The following is a 21,118-nucleotide window of genomic DNA, read 5'->3' as shown; positions in this document are numbered from 1 at the left end:
TGCAGCTCACACCTGTCAAACAGCCTCACTATTGATTGATGACTTCCTGTTGCTTGAAATATAGTTACTACTCCCTGTGGTGAGAAGTTCACATGATCGTTTTCCAACTAAGAAGTTTTTATAGGGACCGCTCAGGATTAATACTTGTCACAGTGGCCATACTTTTTGACCTTCATAGGGCATGAGATGAAAATTAGGTAAACACTTAGCAGTTTTTTTAAATAAGAATTGGATCAGGGTAATATTATACATGGTTTAGACCTCAATGTATGACACTTGACTGCAAAGTGACCTAAAGACATATTGACCTTTAAACAGGGCCTATAATCATTTTCAAGCAAGCATCTCTAAATGCAAAGATTCTTATCTAAAGGTCCCAGGAAATTAAATTTACCAGTTAAATCATAGCTAGACCCCATTCAAGTCCAGTCACCCATACTAAGTTAATGAAGAAAACTACCGAAGCAAAAGAGAATTATTACAGTTTGGCAGCATTCGTGTATAGAAATTTTCAGGCTTTTTTATAATGGTTCCTTTTAACTATGATTTGTTTTTATGATTGCATGGCGGACCGGCTTAATGCTCTCAAAGGACCTTTAGATTCTTAATGATTCCCATACCGTTATGCTTTTATTTGTATAATTACGCAACTAACTTGCAATATCTCCTTCGCTAAATGGCTGGCTTGTGCAGTTTTTTTCAGTTACATCTTTTTTTAATTCAAAAAGATGATAAATACAAACTTAAACAAATAAAATGCTTATAAAATGGGATCTTTGCTGGCTCGCCATCATTTTAGAATTTATCTGGTGTTTTTTTTGACAACACCTTGGGCTAATCTCTTTTTTAATTTCTTAAAGTCAGTCCACAAGGTTGTTATTTTATGGTAGAATGGCTTACATATAGCGAGTGGCTTTACTCTGTTGTAGACGCAACCACTAAATCGACAGAGCAGCATGACTGGTTATTTGACTTGTTTCCTTTGCGTGTCCAAAAAAGAACAGCTCCTAATGCAGACAAGGTCTTTCCAGTCCATCCCCCCCATTTTACTGCAACCAAACTAAAAAGTCTTTCAGCCGAGAGCCCTCCCATCTCTCATTCCTGCTCTATCTATTGATAAAGATATCATCAAAATAATACAAACTAGGAGTAGCATTGAGCTCTTACTATCTGCAGTGCACTTTCCATTAAAAGCTCAAACTAAAGGCAACAAAAGCCTTCTGTCTCTCTCTGGGACTAAATCTGATCTAGGCCACATCTATGGTGCAAATGCAGGAATTGGAGGGATGTGACGTCAAATATTTGACAGCCCCTGATCTCTGATATGGAAGTGTCAAAGAATCCCGGTGACAAAAGTGAGAGATTGTTAAAATGGCTCTTTGTCACGGAATGCAAAGTGTAGCAAATTGAACCTATACAAAAAGTAAAACTAGAGACCGGTGTCACCAATTTTAACTACAAAATCATGTTTAACTTTGAGAGCTGCTTACTTCTTTATCCATGTCCTCTTTATTTTCAAAAATGAAAAATTGTGTGATGGTATTTTAAATAATTTGGTTATAAGGTTAAAGTCAAAAGCCTTCTATTCTGTCTCCTAGGCCCTTATATACATCACCCTATTCTCCATCTTGTGATTATGTGTAGGACACTGTCTCGGGCACAATTCTGCTGAGCTGACAAACTAGTATCAAGGCCAGGACGGCCACTCTGACAAGGATTAATTGACCCACATGGTCATTGATGTGACATGCAAATAATGCAATGAGAAGTCAGAGATAATGCCACAGCTGCAAATGGATGCTACATTGTTACTACAATCACCAACACCCCCAGGGAACATAAAATAGGTCAGAACAGGTCAGGGTATATATAAATAAATAAATAATTATAGATATATATATGTATATATATATATACAAAATCTTATGTTGTAAACTTCTGTTAGGTTTTGTATTATAACATGCAGTATTATATACTTATTTATTTATTTATCTATTTATCTATTTATTTATTTATATATACCATTTGATACTGGTCCCCAAACAAAATGTTATGTGGGAAAGCTTTATTTTTTTATTTACTTATTTACTTATTTATTTTTTTATTTATATATACCATTTGATACTGGTCCCCAAACAAAATGTTATGTGGGAAAGCTTATGTTTTTTTAAAATTATTACAACTTCTGGAGATTATTTTGAAAAACGCCTGCCTCCGCTCTTGCGTCACTGCCGCACTTTACTTTGGTGCGCAAATATCATTACGACCTAATTTTGGCCAGGTGCTCACTTAAAAAAAAAAAAAAACAGCGGAGCGTCTTTTCCGCGAAGAAGCAAACGGCCCCACACAAGCGTACGGGAATGCTATCAAAAAGTTTTATTTGAAAGGAAAAAAGATCAAGATTCCTACTAAGTTGCGGGTTCATCGCAACAGATGATAAAGCGATCGCGCAACAGGTGAACATTTTTGATGCAAACAAAGATCGCGATGTAATGAACTCCTTGAAATAACGCTACTTTTTGACTAAACGCCACGAGTTATATCTGCAACAGTTTGACAAACGTGTCGGGGGCCGAAATCATCGAAATCAAGAAGCCCTTTACATTTGAGGATGAACTCATGTTTGTTACCCGCAACATTTGCCGTGAACTTTTTATTCATTTATTTATTTTTTAATAAGTTAATGGGGCCGAAACGATATCAAGTGTCCCCCTTTCGCTGACAAACCACGTGAATGGATGAAATAGCGGAGGACATTGAGGCGCAGTTGAGAAATGGATTCATCTTGCAACGCAATTTATGTGGACTGACGTCGAAAAGGAGCCATTTCTGCTCATTTTGAGCAATATTATCTTCCAAAAAGATATGCACGAGGATTTGTTTGCCAATCAAAAACACAGATGCAAGTTGCAGGAAAACAAGCCCTCTGATCCTACATCATGGTAAGTTCATTTTATTAAACAAAAGTGTTTTATTTACCAAATATAAATTGCAAGCAATAGTTGTGTTCAGATGAAATACTGTGAATTGACAAAGGCCTTTTAACTTTAAACATCTGTGCTACTAACTGGTCTTGGGAAACATTTTCATACATGATCTAAATGTTTTAAGTTTAACTTGTGCAATTGATCTTTGAATGCGCTCACTGACTACATCACGGTAAGTTCATATTATAAAACAAAGTTGTTTTAATTGCCAAACATAAATTGCAATAGTTGTGCTCAGTTAAAATACTGTGAACTGACAGGCTTTTTAACTTTAACTGGTCTTGGGAAACATTTTCATACATGATCTAAATCATTTAAGTTTTACTCATTGAATTGATCTTTAAATATGAAGACACGCAGAAAAGTCCAGCTGTGATCAATGGAATGCCTGTTGTTTGTTGTCCTTAATTAATGTACATTTTTATGAAACAATGCCATTTGTGGTTTGGAATTGCCAAGCATAACTCTGCCTGTATGAAGAGCTTCATAATGGCGTTCATTTTGCATTTTCGTCTAAATTTCGTTGCATCTTGCCGTGTTTGCGTTGGCCTGTTTGGCATGAAGCCAAGAATGAAGCTGCAGCAGATGTTAGTCACCACTCCAAACGTGAATTATTGATTAAACTACATTCTGTATAATATTGCAGAGGTAAAATCTAAAAGTGATCAGTGAAAACCTCACTTAAAAGAAGTTTATATGTAGGCAAAAGAGACATAATAACATCACTCTGAATGATTCCTTCCAAATCTTTGAACAACAATACAGATGATGCTTTGTCTTATTTCTTTAGAAAAAAAATACAGTATTGTTCTTCAAATTCATAATGGTTTTAAGTATCTTAGTCTCAGATAGTAAATCCTTCTTGAATTTCTGACTCTTGGCAATGCATTTAAATGAAAAAAAATCTTATTTTGCGAACTACTGTTAGGTTTTATATTATAACATGCAGTATGAACACAAATATTTTAGTTGGAGCGCTCTTATTCGGCATGTGTAAATGCTGAGCATTTTTTTCAATATATTAAAAGAGCGGTGAGAAGCGGTTAATCCTGACGTGGCAAATTCCAGATTAGTAAAACCCTCTACTACATTTACAGGATAATCTAGGAATGAAGACCATTTAAAAATCAAGACGGTAATCATTTGGCTTGCCAGGGTGTGGTTAACATGGATTTAGTAGAGTTCAAGTGTTAAATGGCAGGGGGGATTCGAAAATAGTTGGTGCTTCGTCTTGAACTTTACGGTCTCTGTCACAGAGTACTGACATTCTAAACCCTCTAAATGTTGAAATTAACACGCATTAAAGACGCGAAGTGGACTCGCTTTCCAAAGCAGCAAATGCGGTCATTTTAAATCTTGGCCTTACTAAAAAAGATCTAATAAACTAAAGCCATGTAGAAGGTTTTTCAGTTGCATTGCTTTAATAGGCAAATGATTGCGTTTACTGTTTAAATGAGGTGCAGTGTGGGCTCATAATTATTTCCCAAATCTATGAGATTGTGAACATGGCTGTATGGTTCAAAATCTAGGATATATTCTGCCCTTCACCTGAAGTTGAGCCCTTGATATACTTTTGTGTAGTTTGCCATTGGGCATTGGCATTGTTGACCTTTTTTGGTGATATATAACCTAGCAGAACATGTACCATATTAAATTCGCTTTGCTCAGCTAATACCTTCCAATTCTTCATCTACTGGATATCTTGTATGCCTTTTCTTGAGCGTAAAAAAGGAAACTATAAGTCCACAGTGCTTAGTCTGAGTAGGTCTGCTACCTTCATGTCACTCTTCAAGTGCGCTATTCCATTCTGTCTGCATGTCTGAGAAGAACCCAGCCGTCTTGTGTTCTATCATATGGCCATATGTCGGAATTAAAGGTTGTGTGTAGTTTTTGGGTTATATCCAGCATTAATGTTGCAGTATTTAGATCTGAAATAACAAAAAGTTGTCTTGCTCTTTCAGAAATGATTGGAGGCAATTATTTTGACATTTCGTTTGGCACTCTGGAATTTTATAATGTGACAAATCCCTTTTTTGTACCCTAATCTAAGAGTTTGAAATGTCAAGTATGACAGATGTCTTATTGCTTTCAATAACATCTGCAAGGTCTGATAGGGCTCACAATTAGGTAGTACACTGAACAATGTGTAAACAAAACTCCTATCAGCACACTTTAGTTTTGTTTGAAACAACGTGGCTGACAGCTGGTGTATTTACCCTCATCGATGGGCTTCTGAGAACATCTCCTGTTTTAATCGAAACAGCCGACTGTGTGCAACACTAATCACCCTGTGGAGTCATTTGCTGATGAAAATGACTGCGTGTGGGTCATAAAATAATGTAGGTAATAAACGTTTTTTTTTTTGAAAGTCACACAAACACATGGCGAAATGTCCCAGTTGTGTATTTCGTGTTCTCAAAAAGACGAGATGACCTTAAACCAGGGGTGTCAGACTCTGGTTGGTTCGCGGGCCGCGTTAACGTCAACTCGATTTCGTGTGGGCCGGACCATTTTAGATATAATATTTAGATATTTTTACAAAATGATTTTTGAACTAAAACACAGAAAAAATGGATTAAAAAATTACAATTATTGATTTAGAAGGGGGAAATCAGGAAATTTAATATACATCTAAACTCTTCATTTCAATTTGATCCTAAAACAGAAAGTCAGCACTCATGATTTACTTTCCCGGGCCACACAAAATGATGCGGCGGGCCAGATTTGGCCCCCGGGCCGCCACTTTGACACATGTGCCTTAAACAGAACAACTCAAGAGATAAAATATGCAATCGGTGATATTTTTCCAAATATTTCTGTACACTAATAAGGTAGGATGAATGTTGAAATTGAATCTTAAAACAATTACCATCGATATATTAAGCAGTTTTCTACATAATGTCCATTTATGGTTTATTTTTTCGAACATGGTTATCAATGAGGGTTAATACATTTTAAAAAAAGTTCCTTCAATCCTTCATACAATAGGAAATAAAATATGTGCAAACAAACAGCCCCTTTGTATAAAAGTAAAAAGAAAGCGGCATCTGCATGTGTTTACAACGCACACAACAATGAAATGTGGGCTGAGAGGATCCAACACGTTGAACAATGTCAACCAGTAAGCCTGCATTATGTAAAATGTGGGCAAGCAACTGCTTCAGTGTTGAGCATCACATTCAGCACACTGAGTCATGGGATTTCTTTGTGTAATAAGACAAACAGCAACACTCCCAGCATATCCCGTGTATAAAGATTGCCCATTAGAGTGAACTGGACCATTCCAGTACATTGAAGACATGCCCTACATATTGCCGTCATTTTGCAAGCGGACTGGCAAAAGCATTGTCAGCCAAATAGTTCAAACCACCTCGTCGCGGAGCACAGCGGCAGATCGTTGACCCACATCAAAGAACAATAAGAGGATTGTAAATATACACATGTATACCGTGTGGACAAAATAAATATTGGATTCATTTATTTTGGACAGACGATTGAAAATGCAGTCTTGTCTTGTAGAATGTGGAAGATGCACTTTGCAGTACATTTTTTTCCCTTTTCTAGCTAATTGCATATTTTATTTGATTTCTTTTTTTAATGGATAGTGAAACCGCTTTTAGCAGTGGTTTGAAGGCGTAGCTGTCATGAGTCATGACTGAGTCATTAGTTTTGATGCAAATCCAGCAGCATCTCCTTCACAGAAGCACCACACATCATAACCAGTACTTTGCTATTTTAGTTTCCACAAAGACACATCTTCCATGTTTGTGCCATTGTTCAAGTAGTTACTTATATAAAGCTTGACTCTTCATGTCAAAGTAAGAATCCTGTTCATTTGAATGACAAAAAAATTGTCAATGTTGATAGTGTTCACATCAGCAAAATATTCATTTGCTTTATTCTAGCCACAAATCTTTCAATACTGCCTACAGAAACCTGACCTATTTTAGACATGATTCTGACAGTTGAACCAGAGGATAAAAGGTATCCAGAAGCAAAATAGAATTACTTTCCATCTCCATCACTAATCTCAAAGTCAATAATCATTCATTCATTTTCCACAAGGGTTGTGGGGGTGCTTATCCCAGCCAACAATAGGCACCAGGCAGGAGACACCTTGGATTGGTGGCCAGCCAATTGCAGGTCAATAATAATTGTTTTATTCTAAAATACATTCAAGGTTTTCAGAGGCGCCTGACAAAAAGGCCAAAATAAGGCTTTTTTTTTGCCATTTTTTCCAAATAAGTCTTCTTCAAAGCCTTGGAAATGATCAGACTTATTGTAATTCTGCACAAAAGTTCCTTTAGTAAAACAGATTAAAAAAACTCAAGCTTCCTCTGATAATGCTTAAAGCTTCACTAGTAATTGTGTAATTGCTGTACTCACATTATCGTGTTGTCCCACAATGCACAGTGAGGATTTAGTGTTCCCTGAAAGACACAAAAATTGGCAAAATGTTTACCAAACAGAATGTGATTAAAGTAAATAACCACAATTATCATTATCATCAACATAACCTACAACTTTGTTTGTTCTTCAACACATTTCGTCCTAATAACTTTTAAAAGATACTTTGGCGAATATTGCATTTGTAGTCCCTTAGACGAATAAAAATGATATAACCAGGGAAAAGGGGTACTAAACACATTGTTGTGGCTACTTGCAAAAGAATTCATAATAATGAAGTGCTTTTAAACTGTTATCTGTCTTGATGAGAATGCATGCTTGATGATAGTTTATGAGAATATGAGTCTGTGCTTACATTGGCCAAGTGAGCCAGTTCAATCTCCAAGTGGGACTGGGTGACCTTCGGCTCCGGCCTGACAGTGACAGCAATAACTTTGGAGTTCACCACAGTGTGGTTCCTAAAACACACACAAAGAAATTGACACAAGGAATAAATGTCATTGTTTCAATGACCCTAACCCTAACCCACATTCCTTTCCATTGCAATGTTACTACAAAACCTGCTGTAAAACTAATCGGACATCTTAACCTGATGCCAGTAGAAACACAGTCTTAAAAGCATTGCCTTAACAGGAATAACTATAAAAGGAAAGTTGTAGACAGCTACAATATGTGATTTTGGACAGCGTTTGTGTTCCTTTTGTATTCCATTACAGAATTGGATAATAGTACCATAAAAACAATAGCCCACAGTGTTATACATGAAGTGGCCAAACAGCGTTTGTTCATTTAAAAGTTCTCTGCTATGGACTGGTGGTTACTTTTGGGAGGACCCTGCCTCTCACCTAAAGAAAGCTCAAATAGCTTCCAGTTCACCTGTCGACTTAGGACAAGCGTGATAAAAATAGACGAATAAAGTTGCAGCAATGTCTTGCACACATGGATAATAATTTATTCATGTCATGCTGCTTTTTTACACCAGAATATTTGGCATTTTTTAATGCCGTTTTCCTCAATTTCTACCCTTATTCTGTATGAGGTATTTATTATTAAAGTAAATTGCCCACACATCACTGTGGCTCATTCTACACACTTATTTCTTCTTGTGTGACTTTGCACACACATCTTTAGGTGCTTTTGGGTGATTTTCTTAATGGCATTCTCCCTTTTTAGAGAAAAACCTAAGCGAATAAAAAAACAGTTTCATTAATTCAACTCTAAAAGACCAACATTAACTCTCACTTTAGTTTGATGTAAAAGTAGGCCACAATAATGAATCTTTTTTTATCTTGTAGATTTCTCTATCTGAAAATAGAGAATAATGCTACTTTTACAGTTCTTTAAGTCTCACAAAAATGCCAAAAAGAAAATAAGTTTGTGATCATTTCCAAATATGACAGAATACATAGTTTATTTTTAAGCTTGCCTCTAATGGGTATTATGCGTATTGTGCTCATGTACCTTCGTGTGGGAACATTGAGGTAATGTGTCAAAAATCATCAGCAGTGTAATTTAGAAGTTGACTGAATAGTCGCTATTTTAGAGGAAAGCTGCAGCAAGTCAGGAAACGAGTGGCTTTACAAAAGGAAGACACTTCTTCCGGGACTGGTGGAGCAGAGAATATTTTTGTCAAGCCTTTTATCGCCATTGATTCCCCTTTCAGAACATACTGTAAAATGGGTATCAATGGGCTTTTTATTAAACTCTGCTCTGAGTGCAGTTGAATGACTACATTTAGGTGGAAAAAAAGCCAACATGTTCTTTATAGAACTTGCTTGACATTTTTGATCGGCTTATCCTCTTGAAATGTTGTTTAGGTCAGTTTTTTTCATGTAATACAGGTCATTCTTGTCTACTAGCAAAAAAGGAGCAACATTTGTAGTCCATTTATGGTTTTGTGATGCAGACTAACAGGCAATTTCAAAAACTTTATTAAATAATGTGCATTAGTTTTGTATAAAACATCCAAGAGAATAGTTTTATATAATTCTCTTTATTCTCTGTCATCTTTGAGTTGGTTTTGAGGGGAAATGTTCTGTTAAAAAAAGAAAGCAGATTGAATTTCTGGCTATGAATTGAATATGACACAAGGCAACAATGCAACTGTTAAATAATACCTAAAAAACACATTTATTTTGTATTTTTCTTGAAACACAGTAGAAAATACATCGTAGTGTTTGTTCTTACTCTGGTGAGGGGAGCATGAGTCCAAGGGTCTTGTAAAGAACTGTTCCCAAAATGAAGACAGGTGATCCCTCCATGTCTGATGGGAAATAAGATAGAGTTATAATACATTGATAGCAAATTGTGATGCACCAAGATGAATTTTAACAATGTATTTGTAGTTTATTTGATATATACATTGCACAAGATGGGCTGTATAGAAATATCATTTTACTTGGTTGATACAAAGTCAAATTGTTAATGCCCTCATTTTCAAAAGCACTTCTAAGTTTCTTTTTCAACACAATGATAGTACTAATGATTCAGATGTCAGTGATAATTATCATTATTTTTTTATTTACTCATTTTTGACAGTTACGGCAGATGGTAGCAATCCATCGAATAGTCTAAGTAGTCATTAGGAGCAATAAAAAGGAAAATGCTGAGTTGACAGTGACTCAACGAGCACAACGAAACAGACAGTAGATTTAATCATGTTCAGAAATTTAGCACCATTTTATTTTTAATCTTTAATCAAAGCCTCTGGGTGTGTCATCCTAAATTAGAAATATTATTAGAAATAGTAAACTCTGTATGAAATGGAAGAAAAATACCAAATCCACTCCAATATATTTGAATAACTGTTTTAATAGGAGATATTTTAAGAGTACATGAAGTTATGGGAAATATTTTGCAACCAACCTGCGCTTTGGGAGACAAAGAGGGCTTTTGGGATGACAACCTTATCTTCAGAGTTCCTAGCCCAGTCCACCATGCCTTTCCGGCCCTTCATGGGAAAGTTGATGTCAGTCATCACTGACACGGCTGGAAGTCTCTGAATGCTTGCCACTGCGCAGACAAAACAATCAAACACAATCCGTGAAGGTCAGTAGAAATTAACTCTGAACAGTGTGTGTGAATTTCACTCCCACTTTAATCTAGTTGACTCCTGGCAAAAGAAACACCCTGTACTGGCCGCCAGTCAATTGCAGAGCACATCCAGTAACAGACAACTATTTCACTCATGTTGTCAGGAAAAAAAGACCTGGACATTTTACCCCAAGGATTATACCATCATATAATCCTATCAAGTGATGTCTCGAATGTCTAAAATGAATCAATGAGTGATTCTTTAATGAGCACGCAGCTAGGCTGGTGGAATTTGTTAGAGGTTGTTACATTACAAGGCCGACACACAATACGCATTTGACAAAGAAGTGAAAGACGCTTTCAGTTGCTGGAGGTCAGCATTTGCAGTGCTGTGCAAATAAAATAGTTTTTGAAGTGGGTTTTTGGTGTATTGTGTTGGAGGTCATTGTCTGTGCATCAGGTCTCTCTTTTGGTTGATGGGTCCACGCATTCCAATTTTTTTTTTGTGTTATGATGTTTGTGTCATCAGAATACTTGTAAATGTTTACAAAGGTGCGGTGGGCCATGAGCTATGTTTTTGGAGATGGAGAATAACCAGGAAAAAGAAAAACACAGCCAGTTCTGAGGAAGCGAGAAGAGAATATGCTATTATTGTTGATCTTCACCTTGCTTCGTATTCCAAAGAAAGCTGTGACCGATGCGTGGATTTATGTTCATGTCCATACACTTATTACATGAGCTGGCAAATCGAGAGTACCTAAAAGCTTGTACCTTGAGTGCGAATTGTGTTAGAACTTTATTATCCTCCACAAGGCCTTTGATATTAAGCAAAAATTTCAAAGACTTGATACCTGTTGAATTTCATCTCAGCCACCTAGTCTGAATTTACCCTCAGTAACGCATGACGACTGTAGGGGGAGCCTTGGAGCAAAACAAAGATATTCCTTACTGTTTCTTCAATGTTATTCCCAACATCCTTGAAGATATAACTGTCCCCTGACAACTGTTTACCAGTAATCTCCTTCATCGCTCTCTGCTTTATTTTTTTTCACCTCCCCTGCTAAGATCCCACAAAGGGTCTTTCCACGCACTGCGTCAATTCCCCAGATCGAGCAAATGAGTCTCGGAATTACAAGTGGAGGATGGAGCTGGCCCGTTCTCTGCCCGCTATCGCAACCTGTGCCAGTCAGGTGCTGCTTCAGAGAGGGGAACGTGAGGCTAATCCCCATTGATGCAAAAGCTCCATTGTTCATCGTGCTTTGCCAACAATGCCATTTGAATACTGGCAGTCATCCACGAGTGGATGAAGTCTGTGACGGGGAAGGCGTGTCTGCATGGTGGGGATGATCTAGGAGCAGCCATGAAATCACATTGCACCAAGTGTGCAAGGAAGTGCCAGATCCTGGGCGCGGCAGCGGTTTGGGCGCCTTTTTAGTCTCGGGGCATAGCATGAAAGGCAGCACTGTAGAGGAGAGGCTCTTTTTGACAGTGCAGGCTAATTCTGCATGTAAACAAGGCTTTGCATCTGCCCGATGGGGCTCGGCAACACAAATAAAGCAATCATTTAGGATTGTGATGCCATTCAAAGCGTGTGGAGTGTGCTGCATTTTCACATTGGGGGATTATGCTACTGCTCATTATGTTTGAATGCTGTAATGATGCACTCAGACTTAACTACGCCGCTCACAACAGGTATAGCGAGTTGTCATGCGGAAAACCACAATGCAAACAAAATATGTTTGAACCCGACCCATGGCAAGCTGAAGTATACCTTTTATTTGTTTTGTTTCATGTTTATGACCTTGAGACTGCGGACAATTGTTTTTATCTTTTACATATCTATTGCCAACCGTTTGTGTTTGCTGTTTAAGCTAAAGCATGAAGTAGTTTCAAGTGTTTGCTAATAAACGACATGGAGCAACACACGCAAACGCGTGGCATATTTCAAAGTACAAGGACTAAGTGTAACAATGGACCCTTTTGGATGGTTTTCTCGGAGGCATTCCGATCCATCATTATGTAAACCGTGTACCGTAAAGTGCCTTTGAGTGTTGGGTGTTTCCTATAAGTGGGTCAAATGTTGCCCGCCGCATAGAATACAAGGGAGGAAGAAATCTGACTCCTTTGGAGCAATTGTCTACCAGCACAGCTGTTCATACTCGCACTCATTTGCATGAATAAATCAAGACCGCTGTTCTATTATTCCATCCCAGCGAGGCGGCATCTATGGCTGAGTGCGAAATGAAATGCCACAGAGACCTGCGATCATCTAGGAGGCATTGGGACATCAACTGAAAGAAGCCATGAGCACATTAGCAGGGAGAAATATTGTTCCAACGGCAATCTCAAGAGACTTTTTCTGTCAAAGAAGGGGCGTTTTAATCTCCACTATGACCATTGGGGCAATTAAAATGCTTTCTCGCTCATTAAAGCTACAATGACTAACTTGTAATTTCCCTCCAGCTCAATAGCAATGCATCAGACACACCCACAATATTCTCCCAAATCACCAACAATCATGTTATAGCGAACATTAGACGTCAGTACTAAATCCGCAGATTATTTGTGTTATATGGATTGTAGTGTCACAATTTATCGCAGAGCAAAACTGTTGTCAAATGGGTTTTTGGCACTAAACTGCAGAAGTTTTTAACCTTCACTCTACTTCTAGGAATTATTCTTTTGTGCGATTGGCAAGAGTTTTTTTCTGAGAACTGTTGAAGCCCTTTCCAAGTAGAGAAAAGATTGGTCATTCGCTGAGTAGCGTTATAGCCATAAGTCACACAACGCAGTACATAGTTGACCGACCAATTTATTGTGTATAGGAGTCTAGCGGAGCATAAAGTGGGGGTCTGCTGGGTGGCAGGACCACCCGAATTGAAAGATGGTTTCCGTCATGATGTGTTTTGTTTGGGTCAGCAATTGTAAACTGGGTTGCCCAAAGTCGATCGTTGTTATTGGAATCAAATTGTGTGTTTTTTAAGTGCTTTCTTTACATCAGCCATTTAAAAAAATGACTCTGGAGTCTTTAAGATATGTATTTGTGGTTTTTTAATTTATGTTTGAGTACCTTTTGTTATTGTGAAAGGAGATATGTTTAATTATTCGCACTCTGAATATAAATAGGCCCAAATCATTTCCAGAAAAATAGGTATAATGTAATTTCAAATGGCAAAGCTAAAATGGAAAAAAGACTAATGTAGTTGAACCCTTTCAAACTGTGCCTTTGGTTACAAAAAATAGCAATAATTTGTTTAAATCCTGTCCAAATATAAAAATGTGACTGTCAAAAATGATTGCAAGAGCAATCCTTCACCTGGGATCTGTGTTTTGAGGTTAATCTAATACATTTAGACCCACGGCTCTTTTAATAAACATTATTGATCCCCAAGAGTTTTTCTACACATTGTTCTTCATGCACCATTTCCCCTAAATTAATGATAGCTGTAGAAATAGAGGCTTGGAGGCTGACTTTTACCTAAGTTTCCAGTCATCAAATAGGCATTGTGGAAATCCTTCATTCCCAATCCAACGATATGGATGAATTCCTCTATGACCTGCATGAGCTCCACCGCTCCAGGATAGATCTGCAGGAGACAACAAATTATTAAATAAATCATAGAAAAAGCACCTCATTTTCCACTCTAATGCTCTGTGTCCACACACAAAAACATACTCACATACACATGCAGACAGGCTGTCTGTAGGGAAACAATGTGGCAAATGGATTCCAATAAAAAATAAAAATGTGATTTAAAATAACCCCTTGGTTAATGCTTAGTGAAGGAGATGACCTGACCCCAAGCATTTTAACATTTATGTTGTATTTATTAAAGCTGCAACCACTAATCAATAAAATCGATAATTAAAATGGCATGCCAACGAATTTGATTATCGATTTATTGTGGGTAATTTTTTGCAGATATACTCAAGCGCATTGGCCTTAAATGAACTACTATAATCAATCTTGATTCTTCAATTTAACTATGACACGTGTTTTATGGATGCTCATACCCACACAAGTGGGAAGGGGGTGGGGGGTGCAGACATGAACCTTGATTGTAACCCACAAACTCCGGACTGTGAGACAGTTATGCTAACTGCACTAATTAGTTTCAATAAGGCCTGCATATAATAAATTAATGGAATTATTGTCTACTCATCTACATGGTGACAGCACAAAGGTTGTCAGGTCATTTGCATGTAAATTGGTTATCAACTGGTGACTGATGGGTGGGTTTGTAGGGGGTAGAGTAATTCAGGTATTTATTGTATTGTGATTTATTATTGACCCTAAAATGTAATGATTGACACTGCACATAAATCAGCGGTGTATTCCTTTGGCAAAATGCTAACCGCTACTGAAAATGTAAGTTTGGTATCCTTTTTGTGCCATCAAATTCAGCCCAAAAAGGGCAATTTCTTTTCTAATAACTTACAATTTAACTAATTAACACTAAGGTAGTTTGAGAAAATATGATGCTGGGTTATGTATTTTAGTATATCGAAGAATCAACAACTCTTAAATTCAAGTCGCCAACGGCAAGCTGCCGTTTGATATGGTTCAGCACCACAGACAGCTCCACCAGCTCTAAGCTATTGACACTGGGGGCGCAGTAAGCGATTTCCTCCAGGTCAATAAATCAAAGGCATAGCAATGCCCTTGCAAGGGATGGGCCCACTTTCCAGGCTGCTCGTTTATATAGTGACAGGTCACATCGGCGCTCTGGCGTTGACAGGGGAGCCCATCCCTCCCCACCCCATCACCTCCCAGTGATGTTGTGTATAACGGTGCTTGGTGATGTTCCCCAAGCGTCAACCATACACAAATAGCTTTACTTGAACAAATGTGTGATCATAAAATGAGGCTCTCGAGCAATTAAAAAAGGCCTTCAAGTGGCATTTGGCAATTAGCACCTCACTTTGAGTTTATATTGGACCAGCACCTGAGGCAGATCTCCCCCCTTCTCTGCACCGCACATGTGTGTTTGTGATGCTCCAAGTAAATCAGGTTAAAGTTGAAATTCTCTAAGATGGCAGAGTCAAAGAAGTAGCAGGGGCTGGGATGGGGTGTGGTGGGGTTGGCGTGGTTAAAAGACAATCACATTGCATTGTTCCTTCCGGCATGTTTGACGCACAGTGCCGTCATACTTATTCCACTAGTCTCCATGGCAACTGTAAAGATGTGAAGACAGTACAGGGAAATGGCTGCAATGGGGTATCTTTAGACAAAGCTCTTGCTTCCCTCTCCATGGTAACTGTGACAGGAGGTGAATATATAGTGATCCCCACATCCACCTAAGTCTGCAGCCACTAAAACCTCACAGTGAGTTCTTTATGAGAGTTTTGTTTTTTGTTTTTTTTCCTGACATAGACAGACATATAGCACATGGATGCTGTGAAAATGGAGTAACATGCACCCATTAAGGCAACACACGCCAGAAAGTGTGAACAATTGATAACTGTGAAGTTGGAACAGTCGAAAGCAGAATAGTGTGCGAACATCAAGTTGATGGAAATAAGGCAACAATTGCTTTTTTTCCGGGCATTTCCTCAAATCCGGTCCTCAGTTCCGCTGATACATTTTGCCTCAGTGAGTTACAGTGAGTGAAGCGAGCAAATTACGGGCCCTGTCAAACTACAGCTGCCATGAATAGATACTTAAATACAGTGTATATGGACAGCTGGGAGCAGCTGTCAACAGCAAACTGATCTAACTTGATTTAAAAACAGCCCCTTTGTCAGGTTGTGTCAGTGTAAGTGTTACCTAATTCAGGTGGATCTGGCAGCGGCATCATAGCAGATGCCCTCTCCAGACACGCAGTTATCACAGATGGCATCTTTTGTCTAGGTTATGTGTTTTCGGGGGATTCAGCTCGCAGACACGAGACGCCGCGTTACAAAGATGGCATCTCTCGATGCTCTGACGCGGGTGCAACAGAGGATGTAGCCAGAAGCTACTATTCAAGGATAAACAATGTTGCAAGAGAAAGCTTTCTTTTAAACCACAACACACGACTGCAGTGCTGCAGTCCTTCGATATGCATCCCTAATAATAAGTGACCCCCAGCCCCTCCCTTTCCCCTTCTAAAAGTACACATTTCTCCAGAACGCCACTGAGAAGACTGACATTTAGCTGCTGCACTGTAATCAATAAAACATTTAAAGCCTGAAGTACAACAGAGTGCTGTAAATTCAACTTAAGTAATGGTCTAATCACACTAATTGCCATGATTTGTTATCTGCTATGTGGAACAATGTGCAGAATGGAAGGAGCCCTGCAGTGCTTTTTATGGCTGGACAAGTCTCTGTGGCAGTGCTGCTGCCACCAAGTGGCGATCTGCGTAACTAATCTTCAAAATGAGGCCACATGCACTATGAGGACTAAATGACCCCTGAGACACAGAGCATTATCTAAGCACAAACCTGACTTTTATTTAAGTCTTAGGGTGAGGTCGCACAACATGCCGTGAGTTGGAAGTGCACGGCACTCATGCAGAACTGAATTATTCACCGTAACATGCCTACCTTCTGCGCATCTTCCCATTTCTCCTTGTTTTCCTCTTCTAAGAGATTGCTGATGATTTGAAAGAAATTCTGGGGAGAAATAATCACAGAGAACATTACTCGTGGGAATTCTCTTGGCCTTTTTCTCTCCTGGTGATGCCGTTAGAAAAAATGCCTTCTTTTGTACAATGTGGGGTCACAGTGGGTCTGTGTGTCTACGTCAAGGGTGTCAGACGCGGGTTGGTTCACGGGCCGCGTTAACGTCAACACGATTTCATGTGGGCTGGACCATTTTAGATATATTTAGATTTTTTTAAAAATAAATTGATTAAAAGAACTGGATCAAAAGCCCTGAATATTCCGTTTTTTTATAAATCTAAAACAATGTTTATTTTAGCTTTTTTAAAATATATTTTTAGATTTTACAAAATGATTTTTGAACTAAAAACACAGAAAAAAATCATTAAAAAATTACAATTATTGATTTAAAAGGGGAAAAATCAGGAAATTTAATATACAACTATACTCTTCATTTTAATTTGATCCTAAAACAGAAAGTCGGCACTCATGATTTACTTTCCCGGGCCACACAAAATGATGCGGCGGGCCAGATTTGGCCCCCGGGCCGCCACTTTGACACATGTGGTCTACGTGATGGCATCAAGAGCGACACGACAAAATCTCCTTTAATGCAGCCTTGCTGCAAAATATTGAGCACTGGAGGAAATAAGCACAAGCTGCAACCTACAGATGAAAGAGAATGTTTGAGCAGCTGTGCACATTGTCTTGTTCAGCGGGGGGGAGTCAGGAATGCTTGGGGTGCATGCCTGCAGTCGTAATAGGACCTCGGCCTGATCCTTAGTCTTGTTATTTCGTCTGGCCCACAGTGTGCCTGAGGGAGTGTCGCTCTCTCTCTCTCTCGCACTCCCTCTCTATCTCTTGACACAGGCTATCTTGTTTTCTACTTGAATGCTTATGCTCCCTCTGGTGGTAATGTGCCCACTTTAACACTGTATTAGTGCAGAGATGCGGCGAGGGGCTGGGGCGGAGAAGGTGCTGGCTATCTGACTGCTCTGCTGTCGGCCCACACGCCCCAAAGAGCTCTGGTAATAACCAAGGACACAATGCTTTTCTCATCTCGCAGGTTTTATTTATTTATTTTTATTTTTTTATGGGGCAAACATAGTTGAATGGGCTCAAAGGTGTCCGTCTATGCTCTGCACATTCTTGTAGGAGCTGTTCACAGGGACATGTGCACTACTGGCACTATTACTCATCCATTTTTCAAATGCGTTGCAAATGTCGCATCATTCACAAGATGCCATCTCTCTTTCTTGCTGTCTTTTTTTTGCCCAAAGTCAGCTGTGATAAGCTCCAGCATCCCCCACGACCCTTGTGAGGATAAGCGGTATGGGAAAAAAAGAATATAAACGGTTTGAGGAGTGGTCTGTAAAATGCAACAATTTTAGTGGTGTTATATGAGTGGGAAGAACATCTGCCTCACAGTTGTGAGTTCAATCCCTGCTGGGTTTTGGCCTTCCTGTGTGGCATTTTGTCTGGCTGCTCTCAAACACATGCATGCCAGAGAACAAAGAGACAAACAAGCATTCAAGTGCACACCTATGGACAATTTGGAGTGGACAATCAGGCTACCATGCAAGTCTTTGGGATGTGGGAAGAAGCCGGAGAACCCGGAGAAAACCCACGCAGGTACGGGGATAACACACAAACAGCACACAGTAAGCTCACGGGTTATTGAACCCCTATCTCCTAACTGTGAGGCGGATGTGCTAACCACTCTCTCACTGGGCTGGTAATATAGTCACACTAAAATCAAATGTCAACAAACAATTGACGCCCCACTGAGTTGTGGGAAAGAAGGCACGGGTAGACGGTCTGTAAATCACACGCTTGTACCCAAGTGAGCAGAGATCCCAAGGCTCGACAAGGGTGTCTTTGAAAGTGACACGGCTCTGAGGACATAAATTATCTTATTGAAGATGGAGGTGGAGCTTTAGCTATAATCTCCATCATTGACATAAAGAGGATCAGGACTGCAGTCAAGCCCAACATGATGAGATGAAACAGCTTAGGCTGTGGAGGAGACTTCTTAATACAATAGAGCCACGGGCTTGTTTGTCCCTCATTGTGATGCCTCAGACCTTTCTCGAATATATGACAGCGGTGGCAGGCACAAGATCGCTATCTGTTTTTTAGTCCCACATAAGATAAACGGCTTGCTTTTATTAATTACCTTTTCATCAGAGTCGTTGAGACAGATTAAAATGTGGTTGGGATTCAATTGAAAATACATTTGGAGGAAAGTTGTGAATGGATGGTCCTAATTCAACGTTGTTTAGGTGTATAGGTGATACATCGATTTTATTGATTAATTGGAAAACATTTTAACCAATTTTTTTTACCTGCACATCATCCGAAGACGGCTCGTAACTGGCTCTTTTGAATGTTTCGGTTACATTGCGGAGGATCTCCACAGAAGAAAGTAGATCCCCGGCGTAGAAGTTCTTCCTCTGGGTGAGGTCCAGAAGGTTTTTGGTCACCTGACACATCCCATCACCTGCCAGCATTCTCTGGCCCTTTGCAAGGTGGCCTTGAACCTCCAAAAACAGGAGAAGACAGAACTTGAGGCCTCGGCGTCCTTCAACTTTTGTGACGTACAAGAGGAAATGGAATGCATGAAATAGGAAAAGAAAGCTTATTTTCTCTGAGACCCTTTATGTGACACATCATATCTGAGCCGGAGTCAATTGGTATTGTGGTTTCACAGATCCCAGAAATGAGCCAATGTGAGTAAAAGAAGTTAACTGGAGCAGTAGGTTCACATTTATTTACCAATTGCAAATGACTAATTTGTATTTGGTCGCTAAAGTATACATTTACCGTTATAGTGTAGCAATAGACAATAGACAAAAATTCCCAATATAGTGTAGCAATAGACAATAGACAAAAATTAACAATTTCGTCATACGCAGTTTCTGGGTATGATGACAATTAGGCTTTTGTTGTTGTTTGTTGAGTTAATGATGATGACAAAGCCTATGTCTTATTATTATTATTATTATTATTATTGACTGTGGTGGTTTGACTAGTTTGCCTTTGTAATGATAACGTTCCAACTCAAGATCACCATTCCCTTTCATGTGTGTGGTTTTGACATGATTTATTAAAAATAAAACAATCAACAGGACAGCTAATGATGGCTTTTCACTAATTACAAACATTTTTAAATCTGGCAAGATAACAGAATAATTCATTTATTGTATATTTGGTAGGGTTGACAAATGAGTTGTCTCATTTGTTCCTTGTAATTTTCCTTTCTCAGTATTGGATACGATGGAGCTGGTTCTTGCCAGAATTTCAAAAGACTCGACTTGCATTGTTATTTGGGAATGGGCATATTTTTTTTTGGATAACTTGCAAAGGCAATGGCAAAAAAAAAGAATATGCTCGAATGGCTTTGATATTACAACATAATCCAATCTTTTTGTGGGCAACATACAGCCCTACGGAGCAACATGTCCGTGTTTGGATGACTTGACACTGTTTTAGAGACAATTTGTTCTTGGCTCCAGTGTAATTGTATTTCAGCCATTTACATTTGGTTGATTTGTGTCCAACAGAACAACAAATCACAAGGGGTGTGTGTGAAAATGAAGACAGTTTATTACTGAAAGATAGATGGCAAAATGTTCCCTTTCCCACTCTATTGAAAGAGCGATGTTTGGCCACAGTGCAATGAGAAAGGAAGATTGGTGGAGTACTGGGGGGTTACATTTTGATGCATTGGGAACAGAGGATGTGGGAGGGAGCTGACTTTGCACCTACTGATTGCTGCAAGTATCTGAATTCATTTGTTATGCATCGCGCATAGCTCGGCTGCTCCCAGAAGGCCATACCACGGTGATCCAAAGAGCAGCGTCGACTGGTCGTGCCTGCGAGACGGAGGGAGGGCGAAAAGGCAACAGATTTGGAGAGGAGGAAGCGGTAGAGGGAGAGATAAGAGGGGGAGACGAGGACGAGGACGAGGATGCGGATGCAGAGAGTTTAGGTGTGGGATTAAGACCGAAGGAGAGTTGAATGACAGGATGGCGCAGTGATGTCGGGGAGTCGGAAACAGGAAATGAAGGGAAAAGAACAAAAGAGGACAGACGTATTAGTTCTTT

The 21,118-nt window shown here is 39.1% G+C and overlaps 2 protein-coding genes across 14 annotated transcripts in view; one reads left to right on the top strand and one right to left on the bottom strand.

Annotated features, from left to right (window-relative positions):
- Nucleotides 1-21,118, bottom strand: part of adgrb3 (adhesion G protein-coupled receptor B3) — a 94,320-nt gene that overhangs the window by 22,125 nt on the left and 51,077 nt on the right. For 6 of the 9 annotated variants that reach the window (XM_077612560.1, XM_077612562.1, XM_077612555.1 and 3 more), the window contains 8 exons: nt 20,781-20,887; nt 19,358-19,561; nt 16,956-17,024; nt 13,906-14,014; nt 10,260-10,406; nt 9,582-9,657; nt 7,750-7,852; nt 7,374-7,417 (listed from right to left, as the gene is read on the bottom strand). In XM_077612560.1, the coding sequence (XP_077468686.1) occupies nt 7,374-7,417; nt 7,750-7,852; nt 9,582-9,657; nt 10,260-10,406; nt 13,906-14,014; nt 16,956-17,024; nt 19,358-19,561; nt 20,781-20,887 (859 nt within the window). The remainder of the gene's footprint in view (nt 1-7,373; nt 7,418-7,749; nt 7,853-9,581; nt 9,658-10,259; nt 10,407-13,905; nt 14,015-16,955; nt 17,025-19,357; nt 19,562-20,780; nt 20,888-21,118) is intronic. The other 3 variants (XM_077612557.1, XM_077612559.1, XM_077612556.1) reach the window with 2 other exon arrangements.
- eys (eyes shut homolog) overlaps nt 2,272-21,118 on the top strand; it is a 201,395-nt gene continuing 182,548 nt past the window's right edge. For all 5 annotated transcript variants that reach the window (XM_077612551.1, XM_077612553.1, XM_077612552.1 and 2 more), the window contains exon 1: nt 2,272-2,942. The gene's annotated coding sequence lies outside the window, so the exon portion shown is untranslated. The remainder of the gene's footprint in view (nt 2,943-21,118) is intronic.

The sequence above is a fragment of the Stigmatopora argus genome, chromosome 11, assembly GCF_051989625.1.
Source record: "Stigmatopora argus isolate UIUO_Sarg chromosome 11, RoL_Sarg_1.0, whole genome shotgun sequence".
NCBI lineage: Eukaryota > Metazoa > Chordata > Actinopteri > Syngnathiformes > Syngnathidae > Stigmatopora > Stigmatopora argus.
Note: the sequence above shows the minus strand (reverse complement) of the source record. Positions and strands in the feature narration are given on the sequence as shown.